This window comes from Calonectris borealis, chromosome 20, assembly GCF_964195595.1.
Source record: "Calonectris borealis chromosome 20, bCalBor7.hap1.2, whole genome shotgun sequence".
In the NCBI taxonomy this organism is placed as follows: domain Eukaryota; kingdom Metazoa; phylum Chordata; class Aves; order Procellariiformes; family Procellariidae; genus Calonectris; species Calonectris borealis.
In genome coordinates, this window is record NC_134331.1 from 5,137,290 (window position 1) to 5,160,140 (window position 22,851).

The window sequence follows — 22,851 nt, forward strand, 5'->3', positions numbered from 1 at the left end:
ACTGCTGGCATGCCTGGTGATGTCCTCAGTGCGGGGGGCGGGGCGGGGGGGGGGGGGAGAACTTTATTTAAGATGGGAACAACAAGAAGAAAACTGCAAGTTTGAGTTTAATAAAATATTCAATGCTTTCCTGGGCTTTGCTTTTCAATAAATAGCAAGAGACAGCACAATCAGAGATAATAACTGCAGTTCCAGGCTGACAAAGGAGACCTATGCAAATGGCCCTTCACCTTTCCTCAGTCCAGCTGTGTCTCAGACTGCTACGTTCTTCCACAGCCGAATGAAAAACCCATTTGGATCACAGTCTTTTTCCAGTGCAGAAGGGTCCCCCCTGTTCTGACACAGGTGTTAGCAGATATCCTCAAGCAGCTAGTGAGGAAAAAAACTGTTTTCAGAAGCCAGTGGGGGACTCCTAATTGCTACTGAAAATATTTTCAAAGCAGCAGATCAGCTAGTAGTCCCAGCTCCATCCCAGAGGCAAACACAATTTATTTGTCATGTTTCAACAATTTTTCTGCTGTTCATACAGTGTAATTAATCACTTGGCAGGCAGGCGAACACACACAGGACTGAAAAGGCAGCTCATTCTTTGACATGCAGCAATCATCCTGTACCTTGTTAAAAGGCAGATTCACTCTCTTATTTACAGGTGAGAGCAGCAAAAAAATGGAAAGCAGCAACTCAATACAGCAACAACAAGAAACAAACAGCCTTGTTTAAAACAAGGACCCTGCTATTATTGTATCTTACAACAATGCTCTTCCACTGGGTTTGCATGTACAGTATTTGGGCATTGATTTCAGATGAAAATCAATTTTTGCTCACATGTAAAAATACATAGTCTGTCCCTTCATAAGCAGCTACTCAAACAGGTACCCTGCTACCTGCTGGTGAGAGGCTCTAAGATCTGTCATTCAACCTCCTGTCATCTATCCGGGTGATGTAGATTCAGGCTCCCTTCAAATCTGAACAGCCAAAATACGCCAGGTGAAATGCTGAAAAATCCAGCTCCTGTTGCTGATTCCCTTTTCCCCAAACTTAGGTGCTCAGACAGAAGAGCAGTCCCTGCTTCTCAGGGCTTGCAACGCTAATCTTGGCCAGGGAGCTGCAGATGCAGCCAGCCTAATTCCCTCTGAGTCCTGTGGCTAGTGCTCCCAGCTGGCTAGGTGCCCGGGAAGGCCCAGAGCCAGCCATTTGGAAATACTAGACACAGGCACTTTGCTTTGTTTGAGCTGGCTGAATCTGGGTCTGGGTTTTCACACACATATTTCAGCTGTGGACTTTCTGTTGGTTACCATCTCCAAAAGGCTATCCAAGGGCTCTGAAGTGCTACCAGATGCTTGCCACAAAGCAAATCCTGCACACTGGACTAGGGAGACTTTTGTCTCCCTTCAAACTGGAGCCGAAACAAGAGTTGAGGCCATAGCAGCAAACACTGTGAAAGGAATTAAGGATCGATAAATTGGCTTCTGGCAAATTCAGAGCATATCTATTATCTCTCTAAAGGCTGTAAGAGACAGAAATTATACTAATAAACAGCACTTGACTGAAGCAGTGCCTGAAATGGAGCACAATACAGACCTTAACCAAATCAACAGACTCTGAGTTCATACACAGAGGGGCAGGTTTATTTGTAGGTCCTGGAGCTGAGAGGCTCTACAACTGCTAACTCCTAACTGCAATCCTATCTTCTTTAAGTTTCTTTGTACCAGCTTTCTCTGTATGTGCTAACATACTCTTTGCAGCCTGGTTCAATGCCAATGGAAGTCGGTGGGAGATTTCCCACTGATCTGAGAGTCCTGTAGTAACCAAGTGCTGCTCTTTGCTTTCTGCATATCACATCTTAACAGACTTGAGCTCAAAAGAAGAGCTCTCCATTCACCTGAAGTATCACTGACACAACCTCTCATTATAGACCATTAGAAACTTTCCATGGAATGGTCTTTGCATTTTAAATTGCGTATACAGTAGGATTTTTTTCTCCTTTTTGGACAAAGTTTTTGGACATTAAAAGCTTGTCAGCTTTTGTTCTTGTTTACACTGAAAGGAAAAAAAAAAAAGTAAAAGCAGATCATTTCGAAAATGTCAAATGAAATGCCCCAAGCCCCTGGTATCAGGGGATTTTATGTATCAATTTAAATTAATTGCATCCAGTTGGTTGCAATTAAAGGCTGGAGGCTTGGCAATTTCTTCTTCCCGATTTGACTCAAGATACATAAACAGCTGGATCAGTTCAGGACCTTACTGTGGCTCCTGCCACTTCATTCCACTTCTTGGCATTCCCTTCACCTCTTCAAGTTTCTGCCTTTGGGCTTCAGAAAGCTACAATACAGGGAGTGGGCACTTGGGAGGGGAAGCAAAGTGAAAGCAGGGGACAGGGGAAATAACATGTGACAAGGATAAATCTCCTCTTCCTCTCAAATCACACTGTGAATACAGAGACAGCATAACAATGAAGCAGCTCAGTACCTGCCTTTGTGTAAGTACAACCCCTTGGGTGGAATAAGAGAGATGCATTCCCTTTGAAAATATCTATTCGTGTCATCACAGCAGATGTCTCCTGCTGCCTGAGAATTTGACTGCACCTGAGAATTAGACAGACATGCAAAAAGGGTATACTGGGATGAAAATCAGATTAGACAGGCAACTCCCATTTGTGCCATTGGGAGTTGCCCATAAACTTGACTACATCACCAGGAATTCACGCTGAATAAGGTCTGGGAGATGCAAAAAGAGCTCTCATGTTTTCAGTATACGCTTCTTCGGGAACAGGGAACAAATCTCATCAACGGTGATAACCTCAAATCCACCTGGGCCTCAGTTCTCCTCTGTTTCACCAGATTTAAAACTCCAACTTTCTGCCATAGCAGAGGATTCTTAAAGCAAGTGCAGAACCTGTTCACAGCCTTTTCCCAGTCTTCAACTGACATCTAGCGAACAGTTTCTAAACTGCACCTGAAAGACCTGGAGATTGTAGATGAAACGATCCCCTCTGGAGGGCAGCTGTGGAGAGGAGCTGTGGGATAAGCATGGGGTGTACAACGATGTGCACTGTTGCACAACTGATGTACCACGATAGCTCACAAGTGGGGAAGAACCTGGTTCTGCTCAGAGGCTGCACAAATACTGCATTGGCCCAATTAAAGTGGGCAAACACAGCTGCTGGACTCTACTGCAACGGTGCCGCCCATTGCAGGGACCATACAGGGTGGCTGGTGGACATCATAACTCCTATCCAGGAGTGATCAGCAAGGCTTCCACCACAGCACTGCCAGATCAACGCCTTCTGAACAGAAAAGATCACCCTCTGCCCCCTTCCCCTCCCAGAGGCACAAATCTAGAACTCAAAACGGGAAACTCATCGGCCCACTATCAGGATTAGCAACTGCAACGCCCACCCTCAAGCCCTCATGGCAGATAGGTGGCAGGAGTGGTGCAGTTTGCAGCCATCTCACAGTTTGTCTTCAAGCACTCTCCACAGCACATCTTTGGGTGACAGCAGATGTGAAATCCCTGAGGAATAAAGACCCAACGACCATGCCGCCTGCTTTCAAAGCGAGTCAGAACCAGCCTCCCATGTCTGCATAGCAATAAGGGAACATCTAGTGTTTGCAGAGAGCCTGCTTTCCATTTTATAGCCTCTATCATCTATTGCAAAACAGGGAGTTTGGTTTAGGATATCTATCAAGGTAAGCAAGCAACAGCATGGCGGGTATCTATGTCATCAGTTACAAAAAAGTAGGGTTTTAGGAACAAGCAGAGTGATGGTGGTGTCAGCCTGCCACAGCCCAGGTACTGAAACCAACCTGTCATTTTCATCAAGCAAAAAGATCTAATAAGCCCAGACAACACTTCCTTATTAAGAAAGATTATGACGAAATTCTGCCCTCCTGTTTGCAGTCATGGAGGGCTCCTTCTATCTTGTGACACCTTCTGCACCGAGGTGAAAGAAATGTTTCTATACTTTCTGTATGAAGAGTGGAAACCATTTTGTATAACACCATGAAGTGTTGTAACACCGGCATGCTTATCACATGTCTTTCCTCAATACATGAGTATGGTTCTCACACTTCATCACCTGAGAAGGTAAAATGCTTTCCTTATTGATTTCAGGATCATTTGTAGCTTCATAACACCACTGACATGCAATCCTTATCTGAACGTACAATGCTAACTGTACCTTTAATCTTAAGAATTTACATGGGTGGAGGTGATTAAAACCAAAGTAAAATGAAGGAGAGACAAATAGATGCTTAAAGGAAACTTAACATTGTCCTGCTTGTTACACGGCGCAGACACTGTCAGATTAAGAATACAGATGCAGACCTTTAATTGTCTGAAAATTTGTTATACCCATCAGCCAAAATACTATCAAGGTTACCAAAGGTTTCTGCTTCCCAACAGCTGTTGGCTCCCTGTTTATTATCTGCAGAAGGTCTCTGAGGACTTGTTCACCTACAAAGTTTGACTGATTTAATTGGATACAAATCAGTGTTTTCCACTTGTGTGGTGCCAGTGAGCTTGCATGTGATGTCTCCCTTCACAGCCAGGCAAATACTGAGGCTTTTAAGAACAACGCTATCCAAATCCTAAATACCCTCACACCAGCTGACAGCTACCCTGTGTTAAATGCAGCTTAAAACAGTGTGGAAAACTTGCTAACAGTCATGAATCTAGGAAGGAAGAGTCAATAGGCCAAGTAAAACAACAGCATTTACAATGACCCAACTACGCATCACTCCAAATGCTTCCTCAGCCCACTAACATGAGACAGAATTAGTGCTTCTCTTACCTGGTAGTAGTAATCAACATACTGTGGCTCATAGTGTCGAGGCCCAGAGTTTTCAGGAGACAGGACATCTTTTAGCAACTCTTCACAGCCTGGCAAATAGAAACAAGAGCAAATGGTCAGGCTGAGAGTTTATCTTCACAGAGATTGCATGGACAATGGAGGAAGAAATACAGGTTTCTAGCTAATCTGTCTGCACAAAACCTTGAAAGCTAGCTTTGGAATATGTTTAAATAGCTGTAACAAAGCTCTGCCTTCAGACTTCTGCACAGCACATATTCAGCACGTGGCACTTAAATAAGTGCAATTACACTAATGCTGTCTCTCAGCACGGACACACTACACTGCAATGAAACCAAAAGCCGAACATTGCTTGGCTTGGTAAACTATTCTGCAAGATAAAAACCCACCCCTGACCAACCCAAAACTCTGAAGTCAAACACTGGATTTGCAGGCTTGGCATGAGCCAGTGTCTATTACACATTAGTGTCAGTGGAGCTGCTTCCGATTTTCTCTGGTCTAAGTGACAAAGGGGCAATACCTAAATGTCACAAATTCCCCTTCAAAAAGAGCTCTGTCGCAGAGCATACAGTGTTTGGCAAGCAAACATCTATGCACTGCAACCAGAGATTTTCAGCTTCTGTGTTTGCTTTTGTTAACAACCACATTAACAGCTGGAAAAATCAATGTCTGTTTCTCTCAGTCCTTCTCTCATCTGAAAACCAGAGACAAATATAGAAACACTGAAATCACTAAATGCCTCATTCCCCATTAATTACTAATGACCGCACTTGGCATGTTGAGCTGCAGAAGGCAGTAATATCAGGTTATTTTAGAATAACCAGCTTACAGCCTTGGGCCTAAACTGTGTGAAACCTTCTCAGCATGTGTTGTACACTATCCTACTTGGAAGCTGCAATTATCCAGCAGTATTTCTCTTTTCTGTCCCATCACTAATGCAATACATTCGGCTGTGACATTACACCCTGATACCCACTCATGAGGTAGGCGAGCCAGAGGAAACAGAATAATGTAAGAAAGTGTGAACTGCACAGGTTTATACTGTTAGCTGATCATCTCTCTTGTTTTTAAAATAAAGGAGTAACATCTGTAGGGGTGAAGATACCTTGTGGTTACGGAGGAGAGTCCCTTACAAAGAAAATGAGTATTTAAAAGAACAGAAAAGGCGATCAGATGGAGGAAGCCTAATATGGGAGATCAATACATTGTTCCTGTCTCCCATGCACGGGCATATGTCAGAGGCAACACATGGTGGACGAAGCAACCATTAAGATCTCAGGAGTGTCACATGGACAACAGGCAGCAGGACTTTTCTCCCTCTTCTGGCTTCTGCACCAAAGTGAGATTCACAAGTGGCACAGAAGAGAGAATAAATTACGCTATTAATTGCACACTTCCGTGCATTTTTCACTTTGCTGGAGAAGTTAGTGGGCAAGAATGGCGTGTTACGGTCACTTCCGAAAGAGGAGTTCACCTGGGAATAACAATTAAAAAAACCAATTTACTGGCTGATAGAGGCAAGATGTTAAACTTGTTTGCCTAGAGAGGACATCTTTCTACATAACTTGCCCTGCCTGTGGCTCTCACATTTCCCACCCAGCCATGACTCTTTTCTTTCTCTTGGTTTTATCATTACGTGTGTCAGCCTGTGCTTGACTGAGGTTATTCTCTAGTCCTCTTACAGAGAGGAATTCAATTTACTGTTTGTACCTTTTGACATTAATAACCAGAGCTTATTACTCATCAGACTGCCTCGTGCCAGCACTCACTGTGAGAGTCTTTACACGTATGAACCGCTTACTTTGCTAAAAGGTCTCTGCATGATATGGAACACCCAATCATTAAAGTGAGTTATCTCCAGCAAAAAAGAAAATAAATGCCAAGTGCTACCACAGTAATGGATGTAGATTAGTGTAATGAAGGAGATGTGTTTATACAGTTCTAAAAATTCCCATCAACAATATCTTCAGCCGTAATTTCAAGCCTTATTTTCCTAATTCAGTTGTACTAACAGCAGTGCTTCTAGCTAAAGACCTCTAAGCAGTCAATCTTCATTTAAGCCTGTTAGGTGAGAATTTATCACCTCCCCCAACTTTTTTCTTTGGTGGGGAAAAGTCACAAAGGCAGTGGGTTTTCAAAGGTGCAAAAAGGATTTAACAGCTCAGAACAAGGGGAGTCAGAAACCTTTCTGCCTTGCCTCCTTTCGAAATGCCAGCCAGACTGGTCTGTTAGAACTAGAGTCACAAATAGCTCCCAGATCTCCAGGGTCTCAAACCTAGTGTTTAGCTGCAAGGTCTTCTGTGTCCCCTCTTTGCTGTTCAGTTCTTACATAAGATTATTCCTGATCACATTCTTTCATTTTCCTTGTCCATTAAGATGGACACCTTCATGATAGCCCTTGGCCATTTAAACTCAAGCCTATAATTTATTCAGTAAAAACACTGGGGAGAAAAGGATTGCCTCCTTTGTACCTAACCTACTTGGGGCAGCCCTCACCACTTCTTCAGGAGAGCCACCTGGCACAGGCTTTTATGTCCTGATCCAGAACCACAGCAGCTGATCAAGCATTTGACCCATTTCCAGAACATCACCAGGCATTTATTCCAATTTGTTTACCTAGCCACATAGCTTAAAGTGGCAAACAAAGCCAAATCTTGCTTTTATTGAAGTCACAGGCCAAGTTTCCATTGGCACTGACAGACTCAGGATGCAGGTTCATCTGAGATATCTCCTCCTGCAAAGGTGATGTTTTGGTGGGAAGATGTTTGAGTGTGCAGCAGCCAGTGACCCCTGTGGGAGAGGTTTGCTTAGCATGCAAGCTGGCATGACAGCTTGGATCTCTTCACCCTGCTGGGAAGATTTGCATGTTATTATACTTGATAAAAAAGGGAAGAAGAGAGGGAAATGCTGAGAGGCCATTTTCCTCTGAGATTACTAAAACACATCATTGCTACCTTGCAGACATCTGAACCTGTTCCAACATCCATCAAATCAATGGAAAGATGCCCACTGGCTTCAAGGCTTCTTAGGATTGTGCCACTAGTTTTATTCCTGTTAAGAACTGTGTTTAGGGAATAAATACTCTGTTGCTCTTTTTCCCTATGAAGACACAAATAAGAATTTCTTAACTCTGGAGGACTGTGGTGCTGGTCTTTTCTTTTGGCCACCCCTTATCACCAGGAAAGTGGGTTTTGGCACACTGTCAGGAAATGCATCAGCTTTCTTACTCAGTGCTTTTCTGCAACAGTGCTAATATATCTCACCTTTTGATTCCCTTATCTAAATGATAATTTGAATTTTCCAAGTACTCCAAGAGGTTTACACAAGGGGCAGAATATAAAGAGGGGACACTGAAGTGTCTTAAATACTGTGCGTATGTCTTCTTATTACCAGAATATATTTTGGCTTGCAGCCTGGGAAATGCCAGTGAGCTAAATTAGTGTGTCACAGTCCAGACGGAAAACAATGAAAAATCAAGGTTTACTCTGGCAAATCTCAGTACGGAAATATTAAGGCATTGCACAACAATTTGTACAGGGAGCAGTCTAGTCTGGCACACATGGTGCTCTCCACTACCAGTACCACTCGTGAGAAGAAACATGCTTGCCTACGCTTGCATAACTGCCGTGATGGATATTTCAAGCTGTGCAGCCGTATGCACCCAAGGCTAGAATCTGTCCATAAATAACCCATTGCAAATAAGCGAAGGAATAATTCCTGGCTCCTTTAGGGACCTCCTGCACTAAGTTGTCCCATTATTGCTGTGACTTCATTTTCCAGGAAATGGTAAAACTGAAAGCCACTTACATGGCTGATTAGAGATATTTCATTTGGATGCCTACTTGTATCATAAGATATTAATGTGCTCGATGTTCTCTTACTGCAGTTGGGAAAATTTCCTCATCTACATTTTTGGGCAGCACTTGGCAAGGAGGCTTAGTTGCACTGCAGATGTAGTGAGGTAGTGGATAGAGGCAAAGAGCTAATCCAGGAATAGTTTCGAGTCCTTGTGTATTTACCGCTGCAGCTCTGCAAAAGGATGCCCTCTATGGAGGAACACTCTGCTGAAGGGCTGTGCATTATATAAATCCCTGTGCAGGGTGACACAGATCAGGAACAATCTCGTACCTGGAGAAAGAACTTAACTATCAGATCACAAAATGAGAGTGGCCAGAAGCTGCTGAATTTTCTTCTCTGGCTAAAGACACCTGATGAGCCAGCACAGAGGCAGCTTCTCTGTGTCACACAGAAGACTGTTTGACAACAGACATGTATCACTTCTTGTTTAACAAAGCGCTGAGTCACTCTCTAGTCCAGTCAGTCAAAATTATGAGTTAAAAACTATTTATCCCAATATTAAAAATGAATAAGCAAACACAGTTCATTTGGCCAGAACTGGGTTAGGGAGTACATATGAGCTTGGAATTATTTGTGCTTTGCAGGGCAAAGTGAAGTAAAATGGTAAGTGACCTGTCCCTGGTCAGAAGTCGTCTGCCACAGAACAAGAATTCTAAGTAGCACCAAAACCACCAGGTCATTTATCCTTTCTCTTTGTGAAAATAGCCAGCTAAGATTTTTCCTTTCTTGAAAATACCTGGCTAAGACTGGTAAACTCTCAAAACACAGTGCTGGCTGTCCAGAGGCAGGCCAGGATCATCTTTAGTCCTATGCAAAGATGATGAAAGTGTTTTACAAGTAGTGAAGGAGAAGACATGAACCTTTAACTTTTTCAGTTCACTCAGGATGCCAGACATGACTTCTCTTACGAGATAATTTTACAAATTTACCTTCAGTTTCTTTTTAAAAAAATTGGTTTTCACACCCTAACAAACAGTGAATTTGCAAACAGACATTCTGGCCACAAATAAACACAATTGCGGCAAAGTGATTTCCTGCAAATGCTCCAAGAAGGAGATTTAACCCATACTGCATCAGGCAATTTTCACAGGCAATTAAGCAATTTTAATACTATAGGAAATCAAATCTGGTTACCTAATTGAATGTAGTTGGTTCCTGGCATTTTTCCTAAGAGCAATAACTTTTTATTTTATCTACCCTTGGATCTTTAATGGTGTATTAGACTCACTTATGGTTTCAGACTGTATTTAGTAAAATTGAGTCTTAGAAAACTCTGAAGTACTTCTAAGAGTAACCAACTTCAGTTCATTAAACAGCTATAGCGTAATTTACAACAGGAGAGCTCAGCTCTTCACATTTAAGTGACAGTCCTCTTCCTTGGAGCCATCCCTAGTACTGCTCCTGTCAATAAGTTATTCTTAAAAGAATGGATAGCTTCATCAAATCATCTCCAGTTATGGCGTACCGTGAAGTTTGAGATCTATAGCTACGAGCCTAAATGGGTTCACAAAGACTTTGAGGTTTTCTGCGGTGCTTTACTGAAATTCCTGTGCTAGTGCAGCCATCCTGGTCTTAGGTATTGGTATATATTACAAACACTGGTGTCCAGCAAATAAAGATAACTCCTTTTACATGACTGCAACATATCCATCTCTTATTCCATACTGGATCTTCAGGGCAAAGCTGGTACAATACTGTTCTCAGCTATGTGACTGCAAATTAGATATTAAAATTAGTTAAAAGAGATGGTCAAGACTTGGCACTGGTTTCATGAAAAATATGTTTGTTTGGAGCATCTGAATGAAACTAGAAAAGTAAATTAAAAAAAAAAAATCTCCAGTGAAACAGAAGGCCAGAAATATTCCGCTTTGGAAAACTTTGTTTTGAAAAAAACAAAATCAAATTTCATACTATATTATTTTCATTTTCTGTCACAGACTGAGCTACCAGAACAGCCAACTTCCCTTTTTGAACATTTCTTTAAAGCTTTGGGCAAATCAGTATTCTTGGAATTTTCATCAAAATTGCTAGGAACTCATGGAGAAACATATCTACTTTTTAACTTTTATCTGCTCACATAAAGACTGCTTCTAGAAGCTTTCCAGCCAACTGCAGTAATTAGATGCCTAAAGATCCAGGGAACCACAGAGTTGGATTTTTGAAGGCACATAATGGTCTGTGTTACTACTTTGAAGATTCAAACATTGCTATTGCTGCAAGTGAGGAAGCGTATAAATTCACAACTGTGCTGCTTCCATGCCGTTAATGAATATGAAGGAGCTCCTACAACTCTCCATTTTGAAATATCGTAACAGAGCATAACTTACACGTCCTTAAAACTACAACATGAGGAAAAGACTCTCTTGCTCCAGGAGAAAAACAGGCTGTACAATTTCATCTGAAAAAACAGTGATTCTGCTAAAGCACAAAGATTCATTATTGCAGAAATGCTCTGTGCTAACATGGCTCAGTCTCTCCCATTATGAAAGCCATTACCCTCCAAATAGTACACAGTGGTCAGTGTTGTTTTCATGGTTAAAATAAACTGTAAAGTTGGAATACATTTGCCTTTATCTTTTAATCCTGTATTAATTTGTGTTCGTGCTGTACCCGCTCATCTCTGTGAGCTGCAACACCAAGGTCAGTAGGGGGAGCTCACCCTTTATTTGTCAGACTTTGGGGTTTTTTAAAGTGGAATATCAACACAGAGAGACTATTGGAAAGACAACATAAATCTTAAAATAGAAGACTTAATTAGAGCCTGCTAAACATACCAGGAGCCTGGTCCTGCAAACACGTGGAACCCACCAGCCTTCATAGCACATTAGAAATAACAGTGCCACTCAAGCCTTTAAGTATCACAGGTGGCAGAAAATATTTACTGGATTAGTACAATAAATTCAGTACAGCAAAACCAGTCATTGACTCCACTGAGCAAACAGTAATGGATCCCATGCTGACCCTGCTGAAATCAATGGGAATTCAGCCTTTGAGCGATGTTCTGGCTGCTCTCAAAGTCTCTAAGCAGTGCCACTTCTTAGACTATACTGGCTTTGACACAGCTGCTAGGTAAGAGGGTACAGGTGTTATTTCATGGCAACTGCTCTCCAGACTGATGCAGTTATTAGAAATAAAGCCATGCAGTGAGCAGATAGAGAGGGCAGCTTCAGCAGGAGTAAAACCTTCATATTCTGGTATTCCAATGAAACCGCTGCAAAGCTTTAAATTCGATGGCAAGCCTGACCCTGGCTCTGGCAGAGCCTAATTGCATGGGGAAAGCAGCCTAGACAGCAGGGGCTCAGCACAGATGCTGAGGTAAAGTCCTTTAATCCACAAAGGACCATCAAAAAGAAGCAAAGCTTTCCATAAATAGAAAGCACCCTGCTTGTCCAGTATTCCAGAGACACAGTGGGAATGAGTTCCTCCAACATACTTCTCCCCTCTAGCATAGATACCTCCACTTGAAAAAGTCCTCTCCATCACTTCCAAAGATCCCTGCTGTTAGTGAGACTCCTCAGCACATCCCTCCCCACAGTTCCTGATACTCAGCAGCTGAAGAAGATTAATTGCTTTTTCCACCTGACAGTCCCAGCAGCTGCTGTGGAGGTACATGACTCATATGTCATGAGGTTTATTCAGCTCGGAAGCACTAAGGAGGAGGCAAGGCTTGATGTCCACTTCTAAAGGAACACAACACTTTTCATTTATGCAATGCAAGAGTGAACAATGCCCTAGTTTATGGAAGAGGGAGGCCAACCTGCAGATTTCAGATCCAGGGTTTGGGGTTTTTCCTTGCAGCAAGAACCGCTACCAACCAGTTACAGAGAAGATATTGAACACCCCAATGTTTGGGATTTTTTCAGGTTCCAACATTTAGTTTTTCGCTAAGATCCATACCTGGATCTGAAATGCTCAAATCAACGTCACCAGAGGTCAATTCTTTACCACTGAGATTTGAATCTGTTGTTCTAGATGCTTCAAACCTCATGCTTCAAACAAACTCAAGGCACTGAACTACCAAAAAACACTGTATCACCTCTATGCAGCAAAAAATTTCTTCAGCTTACTATAAAGGCAAGCACCTATGAGACAAACTAATTTGAAGCCTCATAAATAAGAAATACGGCAAGGCATTAGGATAATAAAGCTTGAATTTAACCATTTGGCTTCCAGTGCTAAGAATAACACAGCTTCATGCTCCATTGCTGAAAAAAACACTGGATTTACAGTAGATCTCATTTTGCTCTATTAATCTGATTGCCCCAAGCAATTGCAATAGGCTGAGATATCAAAGAATCATATTTATAATCTGTTGCTGCCAAGACAAATTGCTTTTGTTCAATAACAAGCCTGCTGCTACCCCTGGGATGTGGCTGCACTGAAAAGTGAGAGGTAACAACATGGTGGAGGCTTTCCATTCTGAAAAGCAGACATACCCTTTCTGAACTTTAATATGACCAATTTCATTTTTAAGAGAAGTATGGCTGGTAGCTAAAGACCAATAAAACTTCCATGCTGTGAGGTGAGCAATAGAACCAGCTTTTCTAAAGAGATGCTGTGAAAGCATGCATAACAATGTCTTATCAGAAATAGACACAACTGCTCCTGCGATTATACATGCTTGGCACTGACACTGTGTAAGTGTTGACAATGCTAATGATGTGCTAAGAGAGCTCTAGGTGATGCTGCAGAATTGGATGATTTCTTGGTATCTGTTCACATATACATACTAATATACATCAAGCATATGATTTGGACATAAGGGCTATATGCTCCACATAAGGGCTTTAAGCTATGTATAAACTTGGAGTACAAGGTATTCCAGAGAGTTTGATTCAGTCACATCTTTGCAGGACCAGACCTTAGGATATGAATACATGGATCAGTTCCCACAAGGTCAGCAAGGATGAAAACTCCCAAGGCATCATCACTCTCCGGTAACTGTCAATATGCAGATGCCGTCCCTCACAGTAACGGAAACTCCCTTCACTGAAGGTACGGCCCACCGTGGACAAGGGCATAGTTATTACAGAAGAGGTGTTCTTCTGGGTCACATCTATCCCTTCCTGATCATATTATGTGCATTTGTGCACATCTTTAGACTGTGCGTTACAGAGGACTACCAGATGATTTACAGAGCTTGTTTCTTATTTAACCCAGAACCCAGTTTGCATTTCCCGGACAAGGAAAACCTCTAGTATAGACTCCAGTGTCTATACGCGAATGTATTAACTTTCCTTCTGGGCTTTCTATTGCCTTCTCTTCAAACACATCAGTATCACCTTGGAAGGCGTCTCCATGAGCATGGACTGAGTAGCAGCTTCTCACTGTAATTTTACATAATTATACACTGTCCTCGGCTGCCGTAAACTTTAATTAAAATTGCTGTGGTGTTACGTTCTTGCATCATTATGGCTTTGTAATAATCTCATTGTAGCAGACTCTCCAGAGGCTTCTCCTGGAATCACACTACGATCGCTGTGACATTCACCCTGTCCCTGAAGTGAAGCCTCTGGGCTGTGACAGCACTCTGGCACTTTACTAAGGACATACTACGTGTCCGGAAAAGGACAGGCTGGATTATTTTGCTATGGGAAGCTAGAAAACTAATCAGCAGCAAAACGGCTAAAGTCTCTCTTCACTGTTTGCTTCGTTGCCCTTTGGCTAAGCTATAAAGCATAATAACGTCTACGTCTTCTGTCAAGGACTGTGCTTCCTTGCAAAGGAGATGGTTTGATCTACCTGGTCTCTGTCTTCAGGGCTTGCATGGCCAACCTGTAATTAACCCTTTTCATTCCAATACATGTCCCCAAGTACTTTGAAAACATGAATTAACCATACCTTGCAGATACCTCAAGAAGGGCGTAATAGTCTTAAATTTCCTAGTAGAGAAACTAAAGCCCAAGGGCTCTCTAACTTCTTTAGGTGAATCAACAGCAGAACCAGATGAGAACCTGGAAGTATCAGACTTTGGCACTGCCTGCTAACCACAAAGCTACTCTTTATGCTGCTACATTTGTCTTTAAACTACATCACGTTTGTTTTGAAAAACTAACAGTAAACCAACACACAAGCACCTGTGGATGTAGGAACTCCAGCATTGCTCACCACTGATATGGGAGATGCACAAAAAGGAAAAATATACCGGCTCTGTTCCCAGAGTTGCCCTACTGTCACTACAAACAACCATAGTCAAAAGAGAGGTTGTCTTTGATCATTACGTTTTCTGCAACCAGAGAAACATTAGTGGAACTGAAGTGGATTATTTTTAAGAAATATGCACATACCTTTGATAGCAAAAACTCCATGACAGAAGTCCTTAAAATTGATTCTTCCCAAATCATTTGGGTCCAAGTACTTTGCCAGTTTTTCCACCTAAAAGAAAAGATCATAAAATATGTGTTGAGCTTGGTGCATCATCTGTTGCTCAGTTGATCTATATCTTCTACAGAAGACCCCAAGTGCCTGTAATGTTCACTTGAATCAGCCAACAAATCATTCTGCAAGGAGAAATCATGTCCTATAGTTGGATTATCCGGCACGTGCTCTGACCAAAACTTCTGCAGCTGGGGCACATTAATACTCTCCTATATGGATCTCAAGAGCTTAATAAGGGGTGAATCTGTGACCTGGCCTCTCATCTTAGAGCAGGGTGCTAACAGAATCTCCTTCCTAGGAGCCCTTGCTGTGTATGCAGCTCATAGGAACTTAAACCTTAGTGATCTCCATCCCTCTTATCAAAAGTTATTGGGGAAGGAGAAAGGACAGACAAAGATGTGCACAACCCATAGTAGCCTCATTCCCTGAAGAATCCAGACTATAGAAGAGAAAACTCATTGGGCACTTGGGATCAAACAAAACTTCCTTGCCACAGCAGAGAATACAAGTGTTGTATGGGAAAATAGAAGTATATTAACAGCACAAAAAGATTCATGTGATAAGACAGAGAATGGTTCTGTTCAGTACATTATGGAAACAAGCAATGTACTTACTGCTTATAATCTCAGCTTCACAGTTTAGCCTTTCTGATTGCTACTCACCATAAGATGAGATTACACTGAATTTAAACACGGCCACCAAATTGGCATTTGCCCCAAAGGAGGTCTGGCAGATTTTTCAGAACGGTTTTGGGGAAGAGGGAGAAAAGCAGTCTAGACAGGAGAGGCTGTTCTGTGTTGTGCTGTCTAGAATAAAGGAATAGAGAAACAAGTAGCTGAAGAAGAATAAGGAGAGAGGCAGAACAGTCCAGGGAGGAGGGCACAGTGCTGGGACACCCCAGCTGGCTGTTCTCCTCTCTGTGATAAATATGCTGCATGACATTGTACAAGTCCCCTCATGTCCCTGGCCTTTGCCTGTTGTACCTATCAGGTACCCTCGCTGAGGCAGAGGCAGCCTCTTGCTGCTTGTGAGCAAGCTCAGAGTCAGCTGCAGCGCAACTCTGACCTTGATCTGGGCCCTCCAAACACCCTGGGGTATAAACAAGATGAGTGTAGGGGGCAAGGACAGCAGGCACGTAGGATGCTGCACAATCCTGGTGACTACAATGTGAGCTCAGATATGTCAGTCTGAGCAGCAACAAAAGCCCAGCTGGAAAGACATGCAGCAAATGAATCCAGATGACCCAGTTTCTCAATTTTCCAGTGTTTTGTTTTTGGGGTTTTTTTTTTGTTTGTGTGGGTTGGTTTTTTTTTGTTTTGTTTTTTACACACTAGCAAAACCCTAGCAGTTTCTTAAAGCCCTGCAGATAATGCACTAATGTGTGCGCATAACACGTCTTCCTTCAGATTCTCTCAGAGCTTATAAATTCTTTCTATGCCAATAAATGCCATGATCAGCCAAAAACCTCATTTAGAACAAGCAAATCTGGATGAGAAAATGACAAAATTTTTACTCACATGAAAAATTCTATGTTGCATGACAAAGGAACAATTTGATCCTGACATTGAATCTTTTCCCATCTCCTTTTCTTAGGAAAAAAAAAAATCAGCTCATGTAGGCACGGCAAGTAAGAAGCTGTATGATGAGTTCAGAGCCCATGAAAAGTTAGAAATCTTCTTAAAACTTTCTTATTGCAGAAGGCTTCAACAACTCAAGTCTTGCCACCTGGGCAGTGGAGCCCAGCTGTCAGCTATCATGCGACTCATGATCGAATTCCTACATTTGGTATCACAAGTGATTACTGTAGCCCCACTAATTTATAGCAGCAGGAGACATGTTTCTATTTCCAAAACATAGCCACTTCACCAGAAACTGTAGTGTGCGTTTAATGCATACAAGACTAGCTGGAAATCCTTACTGAAACCACTTAAGTAGAGACACACTTGATACGGGAAAGCTGGGTCAGCGCTATCCCTGCTCACTTTCACAAACAATATAGATGTTATAGAAAGATGAAGCAATGGCAGAAATTCCTTTCTTCAAACTGTTTTTGGGTGCATTCAAACAGGCCATTGAGGCTGGGAGCAGCAAGATTTTACAGCTGAAAATCTTCCTGACCACTGTAGTAGCTTAAATACGTAGCAGATGTGTCAGCTGGTGTAACTCAGCCTGGCTCCAGAGGCTTTGATGAAGACCGTGGTGTGGCCACTAGCTGAGCATCTGTCCCCTGATGGATACAGCAACAAAATCTAATCAGACACCAGTCTTCTAGGTTACAAGATCAGCCTGTAACTCTCTTTGACAAATGGCAAGCTCCCATCACTCTAATGTAAGTAAATACTACTCCAGATGCTTGCAGGGTTGCTTTAGAGAATCCTATTTCCTGTAGGTCTCTTGCTAAGAGGCAACAAATTGTGTTTTAGGTTTTAATGTACAGATCCCTGTAGCCAGCTGGGAAGCCTCCTCACTATTTAATATTGTGCTATAACACAGTAGTGTCACTGGGTGTTCCAGTGAATCTAGCACATTAAGTTTATTTCTCAAAGTTGATCCAATGATTTTAGTCTACCAGTTGCTGCTCAGCCATATACAACTACATTTTTTAAATCAAATTAAATAGTTATAGGTTATATGCCCGGGTGTGTGTATTACAGAGGAACAGAGAATACATTCACATTTAGGCCCAAGCAATGTCTTAACATAAATTAAATTATCACCTCAGCGAAGTGCTTCAGTCTCCAGTTTCCCCTAAATCTAATTTTACAGGTTTTCAATTAGATTTTGTAATGCAAATAACTAACATCAGTGCAGGAACGATGAGGAATTTACAGAAGAGCCTGATGGAATTTATGCCACTAGTGTTCACATCTTCAACCAGTGCTAATCAACACAGCTCCCAGCACAGGTCAGGGGCTACAAGGGTTTTGATCAACTGGGACTACATTTAGATGGATACTTGCATAGAGTTTGTGCATTAATATATACACATGTACCGTACATAAAACCCTGCATATTTGCAGGGCCTGTAATGCACTTGATCATGCATTTTTACCAAGTAGCTTTCTGGGATAAGGCAAGAAGCTCTTCCTAGTTAATTCCAGACTGAAGGCATTGCTTAAAATTAAGCTCAATTTCAAGCTGTGGCCAAATAAACTATGCCATCACAGCTACCCATAAATCTTCTCTGCTGTCTATACTATGTCAACCATCCTCTGCTTCACTTTGTGGAGAAATAATGTCCTATCCTCCTCCTTCTCAGAAAGGGTTGGCTCCCCGCAATTAATCAGAAGTTGTAATGCTTATTTATTGCCTCGGGAAATGTTAAGAGCTTGTCAGCCTAACTGCCAGGCTGCATGACATCGAAGGCTTTTTTGCAGCCTGGGCTTACAGCTACGGTAGCCTGCTAGCAAACGAGGAAGCAGCAGCCTTTCAGCCCTGTTAATGGAATGGGCAATGCAGCCTGTTTTTGCACACGTGGAATACACAGGCTGCACCAGTGCCGGGCACAGTCAGACTCCTGAGCCCCCTGCATCTCTGGGCAGTGCTGGGCTCTGCCTCCTCTGCTGATCCCACTGCAAGGGACACAGGACTGCAAAACCAACTGCTGCCAAAATTCAGTGCTGAAATAACCATGTAATGGTTGTGATACCTACAGGCAGCAGAGAGAACACACCATGTGCTCCAGAGCTTAACATCATAAGCCATCATGACAAGCTAGAGACGGTGTTTTGGGCTGGGGACAGATACTTTTTTCTGCATTGCTACACAGAGCAGTCCCCCACCATGTGGGACAGCACAAACAAGGTCTGGATTGCAAACTAGTTCTTCAGCATAGGAAGAGGTCAAGGACAGAAAAAATTAGCTGCAGGCTCAATAATCTAGCCAGTTCTTTTGGCAGCTGCAAGGGTCTCTCTAATGAACCCTTCAGTAGACATCCAATAGTCTCAGAAAAAAGACATAAATCATTTTTGCTTTGGGAAACAATCGGAGAAAACCAAACCCTCTGTCCCTATTGTTTAACTTGCTTGGATGAATGGGTGATTATCCTTTCAATGCAAACATATTTCTCCACTGTAATAACAGGTCACTTCAGCTAAAGCATTAGCCTCCTCTCTGTTGGGTTTCCCAGCTACACTGTCTGCGCTGCAAAGAGATGTTTGGCCCCTGCTGCTTTCTGACACATAAAAGTAGACTAGGAACACTTTGAAGAGTTTCTACAATAAAAATAAAGGGACAAGGTTCAGTGTGAAGAAACAATTTTGAAATCAAAACTGACCAAGGCAGAGATGCATATTAATGAGCAGGATTAGCAGTACAAAGCAGCAGACAATAAAGTGAGGCAGAATATTCTTCCACCAGAGAGCCTCTGGTTCAAGACATAAGTTCTGGATGCGACACAGAGGTGACCGGCTGAGGCTCTGTGGCATATACTTTGTAGATGAGCAGGCTGGCCTAGGTCAGGAACCAGGAAGGGCTGGATTCTCAGCTCTAAGGCTATGAGTAAATGATTTACAACCCAGCTCTCTATACAGACTGAACACGGTAAACAGTGTCTGAGTAGGAAATCTGCCATACTAAACCCTACCCAGGAAAGAAGTGAGAGCAGTAACGAGTCAAAAGGCTTAACACTTAGACACCGAGGCTGCTGGAGAACCATCTGCTGGCTGCCAGAATTGGTAACACGGCTAAGTCTAGACACAGGAGGAGAGCAGAGGTGAAATCCTGGTGTCAGCTAAGCCAAGGCAGAAACCCACAGTCAGCCCAGAGGTTGCTCAAAAAATTACTTGCAAGGGTTTTAAATCCAGTGTGCACTGGGCTCTTTTTGTGCCCGCAGGTCCAGTCAACTGTGCTGTCCTTTGCTCATTTCCTTCAACAGGGCTTTCAGAGGGTACCCTGCCACAAAACCCTGAAGTCTAAAGTTTTCAGAAGATCTGGTGTTTGTACTGAATTCAGTGTCCTAAAAATTACAAGGAAAGGAGGGCATTTTTCTTTGAACTCCATGTAATCAATTTGTTTTACCTCTTACAAGAGGAGTGAAGCAACCTGAGGCAGTGAGCTTGCTGAAATATTACAACCTTTTTGTATGAGGAAATGGTGCCATTTGGGTATGAGGAAAAGATTTCAGTTTTGGCAAAGTCACCCAACTCAGCAACTAGGAAATGCATTTCCTCAGTTTCTTCAGCCCAAAGTTTCTCACTATGTTAGCTAGAGGCACCCCTAACTATATTGAATTTACTGCTGAAGAGAACTTCCAATTTACCAGCTCTGCTCCAGTGAAGGTGTGAAAGGTCCCCTCCTACCTCCTACGTCCACACGAGAGCACAAGCTAAGGGGGCAGACCCAGCCTTCGCTGCAGACAGGAAATCCAGAATGCCTTGTAAAGAGTCCTCTGTAGCCATACTGCCCGGGACAAAATTCACATCTAAATTGAAGCACCCGCCATCCTGCCAAGGACACAAAACAGGAACCTGCGACTAAGACCGTGCTGGAAACAGAGCAAGGAGCCAGTCACAGGCACATACCAAGGCGTGCAGGGGAGTGAAGTCACTGCAATCTGCTGCTCTACCTAGAGGCAAGGGGAACGTTTGTTAGCCCTTGTTCAAGCTAATTCCCTTCCCAGCATCACTGAGCACGCCTGCTGTCCCAGGACTCGCAGTACCTCAGAGTATGACCACTTGCTCTACGTGACCAGGCATCTGAATGACTGTTAAGAGAGGAAGAGAAAGGATTTTTGTAGCAGAGGGAGTGGAGGAAGAGGAGAGAAGAGGACAGGTCACTGACAAACCTCAGAAGAGATTTATTGAAACTGATCTTTTCTTGCAAGTGAGTTCAATACAGCGGCACCTCCCAGCCAAGGAACCCTCTCAGGACTCCTGTCCAGCTCTCGTACTGGTCAGCTGCCAAAACAGCTAGGTATTTTTTCCAGCAAAGATTTTCTGACTGGAACTGAATCCTGCTTCCATTTCCAGGCAAGAAGAAACTCAGACCTCTGCTGAGCTCACTTAATTTTCTTCAAAAACTGACCAGCACAGAAGAGATTTTGTTAACACAGAGAAAATTTGTTAGATTTAGATGAAATTGAGTTCTGAGGGACCCCACACTGGCTCCATCCACTGAAATCTTAACAGCAGGATCCAAGTCACAGCCAGAAGATGCCATTTGAAATAAACAACTCATCTCAGCCGTGTGCATTCATACTGCAGGAGTCTGTGAGCACGTCTCACCCTGAAGTGCGAGCAAGGAACACCTGAGAGCTGTGAGAATGGCAAGACAAGCACTTGCAGGAAAGATCAGGCTGTATTGCGGCAGCGACATTTGGGTAGGATCTCCTGAAGCAGGAGCATTTGTGAGAAATTTTAAAAAAAAGCAAAAGGAGATTAAATATGTAAATGCTGCAAGGTGGAATTAGAGAGGTTCCCACATGATTTATACAGGAAGCAGCAGAACTGCATTTACCCTGATTTTAACGGACTGGCCTTTTCCGCATCTGGGGAAGGGGCGTAAGTTTACACCTTCGTGGTATGAAATGCAAAGGCAGGACTTGTGCCAACTGAGCAGTGCCAAGCAATGCGGCCACCATGTGTGCTGAGACCCACCCCGCTCTCTTTAGCCGGCCCCCAGGTTCAGGCCTTTTTAGCATCCATGTGGTCTGGGATGTTAGAGCTCTTCAGTTAGGGTCCTTCAGTAAGTCACCCTCACTGTTGCACAGAGCTGTTTGTTTCCTCCCCAGTCCCAATCTAGGGACTTGAGTAAAAAAGCAAGAGGGACTCTTGCTGCTGTGGCTCAGTAATTCCTTGCCATCCTCCTCTCCCCCAGCCTGCTTTCCCTTTGCTCTGCAGGTCCTGATCCTCCACTACTTCACTCTACAGCTGGCCACAGCCATTTAGACACCAGCAATTTTTCACCTTGCCTCCTTACAGACAACCCTAGATACAGGCGTTGCTGTTTCCTTGCTTATATAAATCTCCTAAATGATGAATCTAGTTATTAATTAGTTCCCTCTAAAGGGCTACTACTAAAAACAACCTGCCATATCGGAGATGCATGGGCTAATGGGTGCTCAGGAGACCCATTAGTGCGGGATACCAGTCTCTCTATTGGGGTTTGGTAGGATTGGTCCTTCCCTGAAGCTATTTGGTGTTTGCATTCACAGACTGGAAGTAAATATAAAACCATGATGATGAAATTTGCAGATGACAGGCTGATAAATAACAACAATACAGACAGTCTCACACTCCTCTGAATAGCTTCATAAGTGAAACCTATACAGACAGAATAAGTTGTAAGCACCGCCAGGCAAGGTCACAAAACAGAAAAGAATATAAAAGAGAAGGAAATGGAGTTACACATCTACAGAGAGGAGGACTGTCTTTTGATGAGCTGGGATATATAGATGCAGGGGAGAGGAATGAGGCTTCTCTGTGATATTCTGGCAATTCTGGGAAGAGGAGCAAGATGAGGGAAATTATTTTACATTGCATTGGAGAAACAATACTAACACAGTTGTGGTACCCACTTTCATAAGAGATGCTGAAAACCCAGACAGGTTGCAGAGAACTGACATAACATTCAAGTGGTGTGGAAACGCATTATGCAACCAAACTTAAAGAGAGTTTTCTCCCTTTAATTTGGCAAAAGGGAGACCAAATGGTGATTTGTTGCTAGGTATAAAGACTTCTGCAAGAAGGAAATTGCAGGTTCTAAAGCACTCTCTAGTCTAGCAGAGGAAAGACATAAAGAACCATTAGCTGCAAATTAAAACTGAACAAAGTCAAATTAAAAATAAGGCACAATTTTTTATCAGC

The 22,851-nt window shown here is 42.8% G+C and overlaps 1 protein-coding gene across 1 annotated transcript in view; it reads right to left on the minus strand.

The window, feature by feature from the left end:
- Positions 1 to 22,851, minus strand: part of RAB11FIP4 (RAB11 family interacting protein 4) — a 125,877-nt gene that overhangs the window by 66,054 nt on the left and 36,972 nt on the right. The window contains exons 2-3 of the mRNA XM_075169586.1: positions 14,956 to 15,043; positions 4,793 to 4,881 (exon numbers count right to left, since the gene is read on the minus strand). Of these exons, the coding sequence (XP_075025687.1) occupies positions 4,793 to 4,881; positions 14,956 to 15,043 (177 nt within the window). The remainder of the gene's footprint in view (positions 1 to 4,792; positions 4,882 to 14,955; positions 15,044 to 22,851) is intronic.